This window comes from Liolophura sinensis, chromosome 9 (genome assembly GCF_032854445.1).
Source record: "Liolophura sinensis isolate JHLJ2023 chromosome 9, CUHK_Ljap_v2, whole genome shotgun sequence".
In the NCBI taxonomy this organism is placed as follows: Eukaryota; Metazoa; Mollusca; class Polyplacophora; order Chitonida; family Chitonidae; genus Liolophura; species Liolophura sinensis.
This window is the reverse complement of record NC_088303.1, coordinates 36,989,933-37,008,175: the sequence shown is the minus strand read 5'-3', so window position 1 is coordinate 37,008,175 and position 18,243 is coordinate 36,989,933. Positions and strand designations below refer to the sequence as shown.

At 39.6% G+C, this 18,243-nt stretch overlaps 1 protein-coding gene across 1 annotated transcript in view; it reads right to left on the bottom strand.

Annotated features, from left to right (window-relative positions):
- Positions 1-18,243, bottom strand: part of LOC135475829 (short transient receptor potential channel 3-like) — an 80,324-nt gene that overhangs the window by 14,677 nt on the left and 47,404 nt on the right. The window contains exons 3-5 of the mRNA XM_064755769.1: positions 13,320-13,478; positions 8,337-8,828; positions 6,230-6,406 (exon numbers count right to left, since the gene is read on the bottom strand). Coding sequence (XP_064611839.1) covers positions 6,230-6,406; positions 8,337-8,828; positions 13,320-13,478 — 828 coding nt within the window. The remainder of the gene's footprint in view (positions 1-6,229; positions 6,407-8,336; positions 8,829-13,319; positions 13,479-18,243) is intronic.

The window sequence follows — 18,243 nt, the reverse complement described above, 5'->3', positions numbered from 1 at the left end:
TATATCTCTCATCAGTAAATTTGTCGTGGTGAGAAATTACACAAACAAATTTAGTTCAACAGTATATGTGCACAAAGATAAGTCATAGAGAAGATACAGTTCATCAGTGTTTATATAAACTCTATGCTTCGAAATGTCCAAAGTTCATGTGGGTCCCGTGTAAGAAAGTGTTTGGAGGAAGGTGGAAGTCATTTCGTACACTCATTATAAACTATAAATTGCTATATAGTAAATTGTAAAACCATCAGATTATATGTTGTGTGGATAGCCAATAAAGTTCATCATAGTATGTTCTGTAGAGAGGTACTGGATACCAAAGATAAATATGGCAACCAAAGCAGCGATGTCAGAGTTCAAAGCGGGTATATCCGGCCTATGCGATGTCAATTTCGGTTACCAAGGTGTCCATGCACTGACATATAACCAATTTCATTAGAGAGCGTGCATTCTTTGTCAGCATCAACCAGAAAGTCAGGTAACATGTTTAGAATCTTCAAATTCAAATTTTAAAAATCACTTCCGTTGTATAATTTAAAAACTTAATTTGCATACACACTGCATTTTTCTCCTTCCAAATAGCGTCCAGTAAATGTTTGTAATGTGTGTTAAATTTCCAGATCGGACATGAGGTTCAAAAGAAAATGACTCTCAAATGATTTCACTTCAACTCAAAATGGCCGCCAGGTCACATGATTCAGGTCACTCAAACTTTTCCCGAAAAAGTTCATTTCACGGTCTGCCACATACGTACGTTTCACGCAATTCTGTTCAGTCTTTTAAACTGTAGAAGTTTTTCAATTTTGAAAAATGTAAACATGGTGATTTTTTTTCGTGGCTTGTACTACTTCAGGTTTGCTGGCGTCATTGCCGGTTATAGAGAATTTTCTCCTTGCCTTATATTGATGTTAGGCCATAAGATTGCGTCTCTAGCATCATTGGGTAAGGAGACATAGCATACCCACTTCCGGTTTTGAGGATGTCAGGAAAATTGTATTTTCGACATCACCGTGCAAAACTGCATCAGACAGTATTATTTGCTGGACATCATCTGTAGTGTAGAAATCATTAGCAAAAAAAAAATGAATTTTTGGGTCACGTGACATTTACACTTACTAGCGAGCATGTACAATTTTCAAGGGATAAAGTTTTGGTTAGCAATCTGAACGTGTCTAGACTTTGTGCAACTGCAGTTTAAAATTCAGCTCAATCGCATCAGCTTTCTGTTTTTTATTTTTTTTGGGGGGGGGGGGGCTTGGCATAAAATTCAATATGGCCACCAAGTCACGTGGCCAAACGTTTCCAAAAGCTAAAAAGCTTAAGTGGTTTGGATTCCTAAATAAGACGTATTTGAACAGCAAAGAGAGAAAATACAGTTCATCAGAATATATACTGTAGAGGGATATTAGACAGGGGGTACAGTTCATCAGAATATGTACTATAGAGTGATATATTAGACAGGAGGTACAGTTCATCAGAATATATACTGTAGAGGGATATTACACAGGGGGTACAGTTCATCAGAATATATACTGTAGAGGGATATTAGACAAGAGATACAGTTCATAACAATATGTGCTATAGATAGATATATTAGACAAGAGATACAGTTCATCAGAATATGTGCTATAGATAGATATATTAGACAAGAGATACAGTTCATCAGAATATGTACTATAGAGAGATATATTAGACAAGAGATACAGTTCATCAGAATATGTACTATAGAGAGATATATTAGACAAGAGATACAGTTCATCAGAATATGTGCTATAGATAGATATATTAGACAAGAGATACAGTTCATCAGAATATGTACTATAGAGAGATATATTAGACAAGAGATACAGTTCATAACAATATGTGCTATAGATAGATATATTAGACAAGAGATACAGTTCATCAGAATATGTACTATAGAGAGATATATTAGACAAGAGATACAGTTCATAACAATATGTACTATAGAGAGATATATTAGACAAGAGATACAGTTCATCAGAATATGTACTATAGAGAGATATATTAGACAAGAGATACAGTTCATCAGAATATGTACTATAGAGAGATATATTAGACAAGAGATACAGTTCATCAGAATATGTACTATAGATAGATATATTAGACAAGAGATACAGTTCATCAGAATATGTACTATAGATAGATATATTAGACAAGAGATACAGTTCATCAGAATATGTACTATAGAGAGATATATTAGACAAGAGATACAGTTCATCAGAAAATGTATTATAGAGAGATATTAGGTAGGAGATAGAGTTTATTAGTATTTATATTGCAGAGATATTTCAGATCAGACACGGTTTATTAGCATGCCGTAAAGTTTAATCCACACGCGATGCAGATCTTAGCCAGAGGTGTAAGTATTCCCTACAAAAAACTCCAGGAAACAAAAATGTCAAGGGGGTCCAAAATCTATCCAGATCGATTTTTCAAAGAACGATGTGTCTGGAGAGAAACACGATATTTGGAGACTATCCAATGATTAGATAAATACAAACCAATGGAAATTTCATGCCTTAGAAACAACTACCACTCCCCGGATAAAGCATTTGAGAGATAGATTTCAGCACCTCTCAGACAAAAAATCGTCAAGTCTGGAAATCTCCAAAGATTTCCTGATCGACCTGCCCTTAAGCTCCTGGCTATCTGTGTGAAAACGTCTTCCTGTATAAGGTCAGTCGTCAAGGACGGCACTGCTATCGTTTACCAGGGACGGCACTGCTATCGTTCACCAGGGACGGCAAAGCCATCGTTCATCAGGGACGGCACTGCTATCGTTCACCAAGGACCGCAAAGCTATCGTACACTAGGGAAGCCACTGCTATTTTACACCAGGGACAGCACTGCAATCGTATACTAGGGACAGGAACGCTATCGTATACATAACACCATTATAGGTTTACCATTAGTTATCACTAAGCTCATCACTTCTACGCGGGTTCAAATGGTTTCGGGCTCTCCAGACTAGAGCCTATATAAGTTTGTATGCCTTTCAGCAAAATAACATCTTCAAACATTTAACGACATATGGATGCATTATGTGTGTGATTTTTCTCCACACAATATTTAGTTTATCTGTTTATCTGTTTCCGGTGTTTCTAGGCAAATTTGATCATGTTGGGATAATGCCCTTGTAATGCCATACACTCACAGCATAGTCATGTAAACTTTCCTGATAAAGCACAGTGTAGAACATGCTTGACAATAACACCTTTTTTATATTTGAATGTAGTCAAATGTTGAATTTCAACTGTGGGCGTTAACGGAGGACAATTGGTGCCAAAAACGTCACTTTTTAGCCAACACCTAGAAATTAATGTTGAAACAGCTGATTTATGAGTGAATATCACCAAAGTAAGATTGGCAATAATTCCTTCTGAGGATAAAATAACAGAATAACAAGAGTTCAGGTGAACACAATATACGCCCAAACAAAAAGATTTGTTTGAAATGTATAACAGAATACGAGTGCAGCCATTTGACGAGTGTGAAGTTAAAAATACTTGGTACTTCAAAGGTGTGGTTGATAGGATACATAGACAAAATTACTATACCATAATCTGCAGCGCCTAATGGCAGCGGGCGTATAAATATAGACAAATGTGGGTGGGACACATCGCCACATCTGTACCTATACATCAACCAAAGCCCAAAAGTGCAAAACACTTGGTGTTGTAGCCTTCATGCGAAGTTCATGTCCATCTATATAGCAAGATGTCAGAGAAATGTCAATCTGGTTACCATAGTAACCACCTCTGTATCTAGGTATCCACCAAGAATAAAAACTGCAAATGGAAAACAATTGGAGCTGTAACCTGGACACGACGTTCACACCCAATCAGAAGATATTAGGAAAATGGTAATCTGGTCAACATGGCAGTCTGCTATAGTGGCAACCGCGGAAATAGACAAATGTGAGTCGCGACACATACGCACATTTCATATATGTGTCCGCCAAAAATTAACACTGCGCGTGGGAAATAAATGAAGTTGTAGCCCGGACATGAAACCATATCTAATAATGTGTATTTTATGTAGGAATGATGGTAAGGTGATTACTATGGCAACGGTGAAAATGGATAAACTTGAGGCTCGACACATCGTCACCTCTGTACCTAAGTATCCACGAAGAATCAAAATGGAACACGGAAACAACTGAAGCTGTAGCCCTGACACATGCCTGTATATAACTTTATGGTAGATGTCAATGAAATAGCAGTCTGGTTACCATGGCAACAGTACAAATGGAAATATATGAGTAGCGACACATCACCATCTGTGTATCTATGAATGGATCCACCAAAAATATTTAAAAATCTGCGTTGAAAGAAATTGGAGTTGTGGCCCGATGTCCGACACATAGTCATTTCTGTATTTAAGTACACATCAAGAAGTGAAATTGAACACGGAAATCAGTTGTAGTCTGGACAGGAAGTTCATGCCAACGACCATATAGCAGATATCAGGGAAATAGCAATCTGGTTACCAAGGCAACCGCAGAAATGGACCAATGTGAGTGGCAACACATCGTCATCTGTGTCCACCAAAATTTAAAACTCTTTGAAGAAAGAAGTTTGAGTTGTAGCCCCGACACGACATCATATTTATTTATATTTATTTATTTAACTAATTGGCCCGTTGTCACTATAATGTGACTGTGTGGGATGACATGTCTGGTGTCCGGCCTGATACTTCATCAGCACTTCGGCAGCACTTCAAGAGGACACAATATATGTACACACAACGAATGACTCATATGACTGAAAAATTGTTAAGTACGACGTAAAACCCCTGGCATACAAACATGTTACAATCAAAATGACAATCCAGTTTCTCTGACATTCCAAATCAGTGACTACTACAATGCTCTAAAGCTTGCCTAGTTAGAATCCCTTCATATGGCTAAACATAGCAATAAATTGTTAGTCAGATAGTCTCCTGGCCTGTGTAAGAACACATCGCTTTGTCCGTGCATAGTTATTGTTTCCAGCATGTAAGACCTGTTTTGTATATATTGTACATAACACTGCCCACCTGCCCAATCTGTTGAACTATATTGCTAACTTTCCTTGTATAAGTGTGGTTGATACGTGAACCAAACTGTGTACTTTAATCTGATGGTGGCAGTAGAACCTTGCGCCCAAAGCTCATAAATACCACAATGTATTAAGTTGTCAAAATAGTCCTGTGTGTTTTGTGGTTAGTTAAGCCTCTCTATAGTAGAATACAAACAGATAGGGAAATATACAGCTAGATAAAGGGAAAATGGCGACCTAGTTATCATGACAACCGCGGAATTGGACAAATATGAGTGGTGACACATCATCATCCGTCCACCAGAAATAAAAGCTCTACGTGGAAAACAGTTGGTATTGTAGCCCAGACACAAAATCCTATCTATTTCGTTAGTATACATAGTATATATAGGGAAAATTGCCATCTGGTTACCTAGACCACAGGGGAAATGGACACATGCGAGTCGCGACACATCGTCATCTGTGTATCTTTGTATCCACGAAAAATTAAAACTGCACAAGGAAAACAATTGGAGATATAGCCCGGACATAAATACGGACGGACAAAATGGCTATAATGTAATACAGCTAACCTAAAAAGCTGGAATCACCTCACTGACATTCCAGCGTTATCAACTCCCTCATAGAATTCAAGCATCTGATTACATTACATTTAGTGGGTAAATGAATAAAACATGACTACTTTCAATTCTTCAGTTTTTCCCTCTTAATTGTCCTTTGTGGCGCAATGACCCAGGAGATTTCCAACAATGCGTTGTGATCGTATACGTGGGAGGGTGTTATAGCAACCTGCGGATGGTCGTGGGTCTACCCCTGGCCCTGCCCGGTTTTCTCCCATCATAATACTAGCCGCCGTCGTATAGGTGAAATATTCTACAGCGTAAAATATCAATTAGATAAATAAATAAATTAATTGTCCTTTCTCCACATTACTCAATTAGACGCATTTTATGCAATTTAAAAATAGGTCTAGCGGGTTTAATTCATCTGAAATCAAAAATTTATATATTGAAAATAGCATCCATGAATTTCATAACGGAAATTAGATTAAAAACAAAATGGCATAAGATGGGTAAAGCTTAGATACAGACTAACGAATTGACATTGCCTGTTGACATAAAGGTCAAAAACTCATGCATTAATGCACCATTAGTCTAAGTAGCCAAACGTACCTTTTTCTCATTGTAGCGAATGGCGAGCTTCAATCGGGCTAACCGCTCGTAAGAATTAGTGTCGCTTGACTTCCCAGTTTTATCCAATAAAATTTCGAGTTCGTCGTGGCCCCGCACTTTATCCAGTAATTTTACAACGTAATCACTTAGCTGGTCTGCCAAAGCCAAGTATTCGTTCTGCAGAAAAAGCAAACCACAATTAAGTAAATCGACGAAATCTGAGTTTATCAAACCGAAAAATGATAGAAAAGACTTCTACACGAGAACAGAACACAGGCTTTCTTCGACTGTATAATTATTTTGTTCTTTTTTCTGATGAACAGTGATGGGAGTTGCGTGTGAAAGACTGTTGTCATCACCCCCGTGCCAATTATCATCCTATACAGCTTAATATTTTTTAATACGGAATGTATGATATGGCCTCACATATAACGATACCAAAAAGTTTCTCAGCTTTCTTCTTGGGGCTTAAGCATGACTTCAAGCTACACTTTTCTTAAGGATTCAGTCTGGAAATTCAATAGCCTGCTGTGAAGTCAACGGTGCTAGCTGTCAAAACCAACCCCAACTCTAGGCGCTAAGCTGGTCCCGCGTTCCCTGTGTGTTAATCGATGACGTCATTTGCGAATATTTCCGAGCGCTGCCGGAAAATATCCATTCAATTAAGAACCATAAAATATGCCCCGAAATGAAAAGAAAAATGTTCTAAACTTTTTGACACCTTGGCCACGAATGCCTTCCCCTTTGAATTAAAGAGAGATGGGGCACTGGTTGAATAATAATGGTCCACATACATTATATCTTTGTAATATTGTTTATTAGTTTGTACCCAGTTAAGATATATCTGAAATTCGTTTCTTTCTGGATAAAACTGAAAACGTTTTACCCATGGTTACTACTCATCCCCATGGACACTACCATGGTAACGAACTGTTATAGCTTCACTTGTGTTAATATTTGTACTTCAAGAATTGTTTATGTGTTGAGAAGAAAATACAAGTTGTAGGTGGCGTTACGGCATAGTACACTCTCCATGTGACACATGGTGGTAGACACTAAGATGTAAGATCACTTGTGACTTCATGTTATCGTTGAATGAGCTTCTGCTGCTTATTTCATTTCTGACTTCCTTTTATCGTTGAACTTCTTGTGACTTCATTTTATCGTTGAATGAGTTCCTGCTGCTTATTTCATGATTCCTGACATTGTGACTTTCTTATTGAGTAATTTGGCTGAAAACACAGCAGCGTTTTTATTTTGATTTTTTTATTATTTGTGTGTGTATGTGTGTGTGTGTGTGTGTGTGTGTGTGTGTGTGTGTGTGTGTGTGTGTGTGTTGGTGTGTGTGTGTGTGTGTGTGTGTGTGTGTGTGTGTGTGTGTGTGTGTGTGTGTGTGTGTGTGTGTGTGTCAGCGTGTATATTCTTTGATTTGATTTTGACAAATATACATCAACACTAAGAGAAAATGATGTGCTGGTACAACCAGAAATCCTGTCTTCAGTCACCACGCCATTACTCCGACACCATATCAACAAGTAATCCATCTTCCTGAAACTTGTTACTGCCTCAATTAAGTTCCAAATCGGACCATGCGTAAGAATTGAAAAGCTTCATGGTAGTACTGAAGTATAGCTCAGCCCAGCTAGTAACGTATTGCACAGACTTAAAAACTCCTACGTTAACACACTCTCATATACATGTAGGCAAATATGCTCATATGTTCACACTGATAGTCGATAGATCTAATATAGTAGCAACAACACATCATAATAAGCTGACGTAGGCCCACATAATTTGTGTCTAAAAACAGTCGGAATATGCTCATAATTGGCTATATAAATCATAAATTCGCTTTATAAAACAGAACTTGTCAATCACAAATGAAGCCAGATGAGAGTACAAATGGCTTATTTTTCCGGCCACTGTTTCTTGTCCCTCAACTTTTTCGAAGCAATCAACCTAAGGTATTTCACTGATATCACTGGTGTTTTTACCGGGACAATTATTGCCGAAAAACTTATTAAAAACACCACAAATACTATGAGTTTTTGATATAAGGAAACCTACTGATTCCATTTTTTACACCTTCAATGTCAAAGTTTCTTACCTTGAAATACTTTTCCACCCGCGCCACTCTCCGGAGTTCTCGTGCTAAATCAAAAGCTGTCAAAACTGGATCTTTACTGGACAGAGATATATAGGCGCCACTGGCTAAACCTTTGTACGCATTCAGTCTTGTCTTCGCTAACCGAAGCTGGTCAAACTGCAGTTTATTACTGCATTCTTGACAGGCACAATAATAATGATGCGGTTTCTGTATGGTCTCCCCACGTAAAAGGAGTAACTGTACGATCTCAAACTGATTTCTCTCTGCCGCTAGAATCAAAGGCGTGATATCGGAGGAAAATGGCGAGTCCTCACTGGTTGTGTTAAAAAAATAATCTGTCTCTCCGATCCTTTTGTTCTCTTTTTTAGCATCACGGTACTTGGGATGTTTGAGGATTGTCTCGGCAATCTGCTCATGTCCAGCGCTGATGGCTTGCAAAAGTGCCTCATGAATACTGGAAATGTTACATCTGTCCAACAGCAACTCCACCACCTAGAGAGTAACAAGAAACATTCAACAATAAATAAACAAAAAATAAAAATGAATCGCAGTTGACAGACGGATAAAGAGTGCAGTGGTTGTGAGATGGGTGGGTGTTTCTGCTCAGAGGTGTGCGGGGATGGGGTTGGATGTGATTAAACCAATTGCAGGGAATGCAATCCAAGGAAGCTAATGGAAACATTGGCGATATCAGTGGCGACAATGGCACATTAAACCTACGATAATGTAAAGTTGGTAAAGGGGATTAGTGCCGACAAAATAAAAATTTATCAGAATTATGATTATGGTTCCTCACACAAGTCCTGTACGAGTACAGAACAAACACGATTTGATGTTCTCAGTCAAATGTACCATGCACTCCACACTCACACATGAAAACAGGCTTACAGTGTCCAAGTTTTGATCGGTGGCTATTGTGAGTCGACCAACTGGAACATTCTGGAACTGTACATATACCTGTCCCCGACCGTTGAGGACGCGCACTACAAGAAAGTCACATGTAGCCACATGCTAGCGGCGCACGCTATAGCTTGGTTGGTACTCTGTAGTAGACGGTTATAACGAAAAATGGGAAACAACTTGCAATGATACCTGACTTTCGATGGTTCATCTTTAAAAATATCAGTTTGGTGTTGTGTGATTAATTGCAAGCAAATATATAAAACTTATTTGCAAAGTGTAAGTACAAAATATTTATAATAATCGCTACACAACTACACCGGTAAAACTCAAATTTGGTAACTACCGAAATTCAGAAATAATATTCTGTAAAATGTGTAAGGTATACTGATTATCAAGAGATCCCCATGCGTTTAGCTGCTATACATGCCGTTCTAGCTAGTAATATCCGCCCATACCGATTCGGCTTTAAGTCTTGAGAGTTGTCAGGTAGGCCTTCCTGAAGATGAGCGGTGATCTATACAAAGGCCCTCCGGCTTCCTCCAACCACATTTTTTGATAACAGCTCAAACATTAGCCGAAATATTAATTTAGTTATTTATTTCAGTATTGTACTACCTTGTATACCAGTTATATCTCAAAACGTTCAGTTTCATGGATGAGAGAAAAAGGGGACGGCACTCCCATTCCATACAAGACTAAGGCGGTTTCGCTTAGGCAAGCAGTAACTATTGGTATTGTAAGGTAGTTGAGAGTATAATCATGTAAAGATGAACTGAAACGTCATAAGCAGATGCTGGCCAACTGGCGATGCAAAGGGTAGGACTGCAGAAACAGTCTTTGTAGGAAGAGAGCACGAAGGGGCAGACCACATGTGCAGGACAATTATCACAAAAGTAACCATGATCAGTCACGGCATCGGTAGGGGAAAGATCGAAGCCTGATTAGCTAGTCCGATAAACCAGGGATTTGATTGCAGGCAGCAGATTGTCGGAGTTTGGACACATGGAACGCGGAGATTAGCTCAGAGATAAGAGATCTGGCTTAATTTCAGGAGAGGATAAGACTGTGATCAAAGTGAACAAAAGGACTACAGAACAGTCATTAAATGAAAATCTGGCTTAATAGCACAGTTACAATCGGTTTGTCATTCTCCAGAGAATGTATATCTTGCAGTGATAAAGGTGAAAAAGGCTTGCATGAGGAAAAGTCAGAACTGCCTTCGTCGTGCAAAGTATTAACACAACATTTATCACTTCCTCACCCTTTCTCGACGGGATCGTCTCTGTTTGGTAGCAGTGGATGGGGCTTTGTCACCAGGCTGTTGCTTAAATATCACGCAAAACAAACTCAGAACAATAAAATTTGAAATCGCACGAAAGGCGTTTTTGAACTGAAAAAGAAAATCTTTCAGCTTATCGCAGTATTTCTGGTGTCTAGGGAAATGAGGATGCACGAGAAACGAGGAAATTTGTGAGTAACCGAATACAGTTTTGCACCATGCTGTTCAACATTAAACATTCAGCAAGCAACGAAACGGCGATGTCAAAGGCAAGCCTTGGATGTTCAAGTTTTCATATCGATGATGTATTACATGTGCAGGAGTAGGGAAGAAAACCCAAAGAGGGACTTTTTGGAACGCTTTTGTCAAATGTTAGCTGCTCTCCAACTTTCATGAAATTTGCACAGCTTGACGACTGCTTCGTGTTTTACGCACTTAAACAGCTAAATATCTCCATGTACTCAATAAAGTAGTGTCTCGTTGAATTTTGCGACATCGTATAAAAAAGATCGTCACAATTATTAAACTACCCGGAGACGGGCACCTGAAATGTTGGCCAATTCAAATCACCATTATGGGCTCGAAGTCTTTTTATATGGACGTTCATCTTCCAAAACACGTTCTCATTTGAAGCGTTCCGCAGCACTTTTTCAGTTTTGTCGGTTTGTGGACGTGAGGCGAATAACTTATAACGCTATTTCCAGCACTAATGGGGACACTTTATCCGAGCCGAGAGCGTTTCTTCACACCTATATAGAGCCCGAGAAATACAGACAGCATCACAAATGCGCTTCGCCGAAAAGAGCTTTTTTTAACTTATCTGCAATCACACTATACCTAATTACAGCTTGTCAGTTAGCAGCCTGGGGTGAGGGGCTGAAAACAATGATTACCCCGACTGGTAAACCGACGTGTACAACACGACCGGTCTTGACACTTGTTGCACAGCTCAGACGTTTATCATTGTTTGTTTCCGGAGCGTTTTAAACGTGAATCCGACCCTTAGAATCACGCAAGCACTGCGTTGTGTGATTGGTATATGCATGCCTAGGGTGTGTAAGTTCTTGGGTGGTTTGAGCGTTGTATACCGACGTTTGACCGATGGGTAATATCTTTTCTCCAGGCGTTCCAAGTTCACCCAGATAACTCTAAAGCTTGCCAGTTGACCCTATTGCTATTTTTCACAGTCTTTCTCCCTGCATGCCTTCATTCTGAGCAACCCGATTAATGCCTACAGCAGGTCGGTGGATAACTGCCTCGGAAACCTTTCGTCAGCATCAAAAGACAAGTGGATTGTAAGATTTAATAATCGGGTCCGTAGCATTGCGATATCATAGGCTCCTGGGTTATAGACTTTAATAAGAGAACAATTATGTCTTAAATATCACGAAGGCAACTTGGTGTGACAGAACGCTGTCCGGTACGAAAATGGAAAAGTTGCTAAAGATGGCGCTACAACGTCAAAACTAGAGCAGAGTTGTGTGACGTCATGGTTATACGGGCGTTAGCCTAGACGCTTTAATCTGTGGTTTAAGGGAAACTGACCGAAGAGGGTCGATGATTATAGATTAAGCAGATGACTTATCGACTAAGTGACTAGCTCTAAGGCAAATATTGAATTAATGGGCTGGGAAATCTGTCTGAAAATTCCGCCGGTTGGTAGGATTGATGGTGCGAGGCGCTTCATCATAAACAAGTCGACCAATTTCCTTAGCTGAGTACGAGCGATGGGCTCATCACTAAACCTTATCACCGTAGTTCATTACCGAGGAGAATTTTAGATCATGTCACTAATATGTCTCTGCGACTAGAAACAAATGCTATCTTAGACTTGGTCACTATTTGTAAACAAGCATTCATACTGGTTGAACAACAATTTAAAAAAGAAGAACTCAGCCAGTTATGGTCTTTTGTTAAAATAGATCTAGGAATATTCATTTAACATGGTGAAAAGTAATTTAACCGTCTGTTACAGCTGTTCGTACGGCTCCACTTCTAAGAGTTTTGTAGCCTATTAACCTTTGCAAGCAGATACATCCGATCCAAGTTCAGGTTTTTACGTATGGCCCGCATAACATGTGATAAACCCGGGCCGGCCAAACCACAGGAGAGTAGACATAATTAAGAAGAAATCGGCATGCGGACTTTAACTGTAGAGGAAAACCGCTGTTGAATATCCCAAGCATAATCCATTCTATCGGAAGTACTATACCAGACGAATCCATGCACCATAAAAACAGGCTATTGCTTATCTGTGACGGCAGTCGTCGTGAAAATCGACAATAAAGCCATCGTTAATCGGGCGGATTAGCACTGATAAAGGGGACGATGGAGGCTATATACCATACCGAACACACGCCACATGTCTTGTCGAGTGACTGCAGACCATGCATAGTTAACGTTTCAAAGTTAAAAGGAATGTATGTTGCATGCTTAACAGAACCCAGGTGAAATCAAAAGAATTCGATTTGTAAACAGTTTACAAAACTCACTTAAAACAGATAACTTAACAGATCTCCTGCGCGAAAAGTTTTATAGTGTTTATTAGGGCTGGTGTACCGCTAACATACAAATGCCATTTAACTGGCTTCTTTGTTTTGGTTCTGAAAATGTTCGCTACTGAGGGTGATTATATGATTTTCGCTTTTTGATTCTTTTTTTCATCTATCTCTATAGTCACAAACTCAAGCCTAAAGTTGTGCGTTAATACCATTGTCATTTCTTATTCCAAGGGGATTCCATTGCCCTGTCTGGTCTCCACTGTGTATATTTGCGTCGTGAATAATCATTGCATTACTTACCTCTAAATGTTCATTGCCTACCGCTAGTCTCAGCGGTGTACGTCCCAATATATCACTGTAATCAACGCTGAAATTGCTGTTTTCCTCTAGAATCCTCTGGGCGGTAGGTATATCCCCAAATTCAGCCGCATAAATAAATTCTTCCTCTAACACGGACAGCTGAAAAAGAAAAGAGACAACTTCAAATTACATTCTGATGAATCCAATCCCAGGAACTGGCCGAAAAAGAGGTAAATATCAACTGACACAGAGTTAATTAAAAATAGTCAGTACAGATCGATGCAAAGATCCATGATAAATAAATTTAGTCATCAATATTAACGCCAATACAATTTCTTTAAGTCTATCGTTCCAAAATGCTATCTTAGCAAACTTAGACAATTAATTAACATAAAATGCTATCAACATGAGCATCATGTTTTTACTTGCAAGTCTTGGCTCTTTTGCCACTCGCCACTCTTTTGTGACTTACGTTGGACGTATCCACCATTTTCTTGCTCATAGTCCTTTTTGACCGCATGGAGGAACGCCGTGAGGAGTTTACACTCATGATTGGTATTATTGTATGCACAGGTTGATATGAATCCAATAGAAACTCCAGTCCTTAAGCACTATTGTTAAAACTGTTGTACAGGAGCAACAACCACTAATCCAAGCAACAAAACCCACACTCTTCTACGGGCTGTAGTCAATTCCCACAATGCCCGTTCAGCGAGGAGCATAAGCACCACCAAAATAAAGTGTTTGTCTTAACGCTGAGCAGTCATTGGTAAATCTATCCGTTTCTGGGCGGCTGGCGGGAACTGTATGCGCCAGTCAGTTGTGACATTCTGGCCAGGCAATCTAATACCCTAGCGATCTGCTGTAAAATGAACAAGGGTCAGTTATAGGCGAAACCTCTCCGGCTAATGACGCTGTCCAAATGCGGCCAGGGTCCAAGAAGAGCCAAGCCTGTGTCTTGATCCATCCAATACAGCAATACACCAATGGAAGCAGCTGTGCAATAGGTTACCTAGGGAAATCCAAGTCCCCGGGAAGAATAACCCGCAATTTTACCCGCAGCAAGCGAGCTTCCCCAGCAACCATATAGTTCCTCGTAAACAAGTGGTATGCTGTACAGCACGGAAGGCGTCAAAGAGCAGTCTCGCACAACGCAGGGTTTGTGCGATTTGCAACATCCTTTAATCGTCATCACCGGACATGGAATATTTTTTAAAGGATTAACCACTGCTTTGATGCTCAAAACTATCTTAACTCTTTTAAAATCTCCAGCCGCACGTCGATTTCACTTAAATTAAAACTCCGAAATTCCGGGACAAGTAGATATTGTCGCACTGCATTCGCGTTAGATTGTACAATTGTACACACAGGCTTTATAGCTCTAAAGACAAAAGGTTATAGATACTCATAGATTAGCCCTATCATAAAAAGTTCGACTGCGCAGCTGGATACAGTAACATGATGTACAAGATGAAGTAAACCATGATAAATGCGTTGTCACGTGACCAAAGGCCGAAAACATATGATTCGGTAGACCTAATAACCGCTGAACGAACCAATTGTTAGCGAGATTACCAGAGCCAATCAGAAAACGATGCGTTTTGATCGTCGCATACATAAAATAGGACAGGGCAACTTTTGGCTGAGGTTGGATTTGGCGTCTTTCAGTGTCCGTCTGAAAATATATTGCCATTAATCAGCGTCTGAGGCAAGTCAATAACAGGCGGCTCTCTTATGTTCATCCAGCAAACTTCGTGTCATGTGCCTTGTATACTATCGTCTGGAAACTTCTTCACAAATCTCATCTTGAACGCCAGAACAATGAAAAAAAGCCAACATGATGGATACGATTTCTACTTTCACGGCCGGTTACATTTTTCTTCTCCACAACACAGTGCCTTACGCCTGGAGTCAGATAATGAATTGACAGAGCCCCAAGGCATTGCTCTCTTAAACTACAACAAAGCGCACTATCAGTATTAAGACACATATATCAAAACTGAAAAACTATTTAAATTATGATCTATTTTGTTTTATTTTTTAATGAAATAAATGAAAATATATTTCAAGGGCTTCGAGCAAGATTTATCATGCAGATTTTCGAGCTTCCTGCTGACATTGGAAACTGTAGTGTGATCAATGCGATTTGGGGAAAAAATATGGTTTTATGCCACCTGCACTAACAATTGCATGCTTCAACATTCTCATGCAATTTCTCTTTCTAGCTGTCATTAGTTAAAGGATTATTCACGCATGGAATTCAGTGTCAGAAAATGAAGCCTAACAAAAATGTGAAACTGCCTCGTAAAACTGTTTCGTTAATAAATCTAGCTTCTGGCGGTTCACGGATCCACCGATGCTATCAATGTTTCATGTCTTAACGGTGTTACGAGGGGTTCTGTGTTTACCTTAGAATATCTCCGTTTTTTGCATTGCATTAACAGTTTGTCTCTTTTTCCCAGAACCAATTACAGAGGGACAAATCAGATATGTACAACACAGGAAAGAAACCTAAATAACGAAACCCTGCACTCTGTAAACAACCTTTTTGTAAGTTTGCATGTGAACCGAGGTGAACAGAAATATGGAAAAACAATGGAAGAGAATTATGCCCGATAACACCCTGAAATTATAGTATAACAGAAAAATCTGCACAACATGTACACTTGGTTTGTATTGACTTTCACGTACTTTAGATAATGGAACCGTTAATGCTTTGATCTTCTTCAGTTCACAAGTCTTATATATATATATATATATATAAATTGTATTCTGTTAATTTCAACTGTATCGTTTTAACAGTATATGCAGTATGAAACACTAGCCATACATATAAAGCCATGGACTACTAGTCTGACGTAACGCCGTTGTTGAGTTTAAGCCGCCAGCACTAGTTGCGCAACACTACCGCGCGGTAGTCGCAATTAGAGCCGAATTAATCAAGGAAGTAATTCCTTTGTACCGCTCGTTCAACGGTTTGTGGGTAGAGAGAAGTCAAAAGTTTTGACAAGGCTTATTCTAATGGCGCACCTTTCTGGCATGTTTAACTCCCCAGGTATTCACAGCGAATACAAATCTGGATACTGCGCAACGCAAGAGAAGACGTGAAGGCATCGCTGTGTGGTATAACTTGACATTAATCTGTACAGTACGGCGCCGTCGGTATTGATCACACATATGTTACGCCTGAAGACTTTGTATTCGTCGCATCCAACTGCCTCATTATTCCTCAAGTCAACCCATCTCACATCCAGCAAATTTGGCTACGTCGTTGCCAATAGAATGGTCATTATGCTGAAGATGTCACTGTTTGACAAGTCTAAAAGCTCAACGCACACGGAGTAACTAAGTTAGAAGAAACATAACAAAGGATCACAGTGTCGACCAGACTAAATCATTCGTCAATGACCGGACTGATCGTGTCATAAACAGATGATGACAGAGTTAGACTTCATCCAAAAGCCTTTCGGGAAAACATTTCTTACTGGTTGGTCACATAGTTTAACCTTTTGTATTCTTCGAAACGAAGCAATCCAGTAAATCCTAGTCTTTATTCAGGGCATTTATTTTAGGCCCTGTGTTTGAAATATCTGTATGTGGACATACAAATACACGTGGGTATATTATTCAGTACAAATTCTTCCATTTTCTGATAAAGCAAAGTAACATACGCGTGCAAAAAAAGCTTTATACAAGCAAACTTTTCGTACTTAGAACAATTCACATAATTTCAAAGATTACCACATAGCTTTAATATTTGCTGGTTCAGATCCAGGTTGAACTCTGCAGGGACAAGGTCGATGTGGCCGTTTCGACGGTTTTATAGGAAGTAAACTCCCTTTGCCACATCAAATGAACCATTGCCTACGAACTTTTTATCAGCAGGCATCGTAACCAGCTTCCTGGCCAGAAATTCTCGAATCAGACATCATTTCCAGTCTCCTGAAGATCGCACGGCATACACATTGATCGTCCCCTCTCTGGCTTACCCTCAACAGTCTGCACATACGAGGCCAAGCGATAACGGAATAGCCTCATAAAAATTCCTTCTAGGATTTATGCCGCCAAATAATCTGCAAAGATTCAGTAATTATACAAGCGCGGATATAACGAAAGCAGTGGCCGGGCCCAATATTTAGCATCCCCGGCAATACAGTGAATATTTGCCAGGGGTGTTTATATCAAGCCACATTTTCCATTCATACACAGAACTCGTATTCGTGACGAGGAATAAAGTCACATATTGTGTATATCTACATATATTTCACATATCGGAGAAGGGGAGATGTTTGCTTGTCTGTGACTGGTGGAAACTTAAAGTTCTTCCTCTGCGACAATCAACAGGAAACAAAAGCACTGGAACTCAATCCGGGCATCATTCGCGAAAACCAGGCAATGTATAGTGGACTCACCTGTTCTTTTGTACACTATTATCAATATTAGGCCTATGACCAGTAACTATTTGCATGCACCTGGCAACACATACTAGGGCCATCTGTTTACGTATAGTACACGATTACTTCATAACACGAGCATAAAGTCAAATGGGATGTTCAACACAAGCTTACAGCGCTTGACCTACAGATGGTCGTGGATTTCTCCCGGGTTCTGTTAGGTTTCCGCCCATAATGCTGGCCAACATCATGGAAGTGAAATATTCTTGAATACGGCATAAGACACCAATCAAACAAATTTATAAAATAATCAATCACGAAGCAGATGACACACATGTACACAGGTTTGACGATTCACTGACTCCGCGGTCAATTAAGCCAGAATGAAAGCGAGGCCGTCAGGGTGTACAACAATTACCCGTCGGGGTGTATAATATATGAGCAACATTAGTGATCCGTGTACTTTGCTGACTGATCTATCAAAACCATAACGTAACACCTTTACCACCAATAGACACATGGCCCACGTA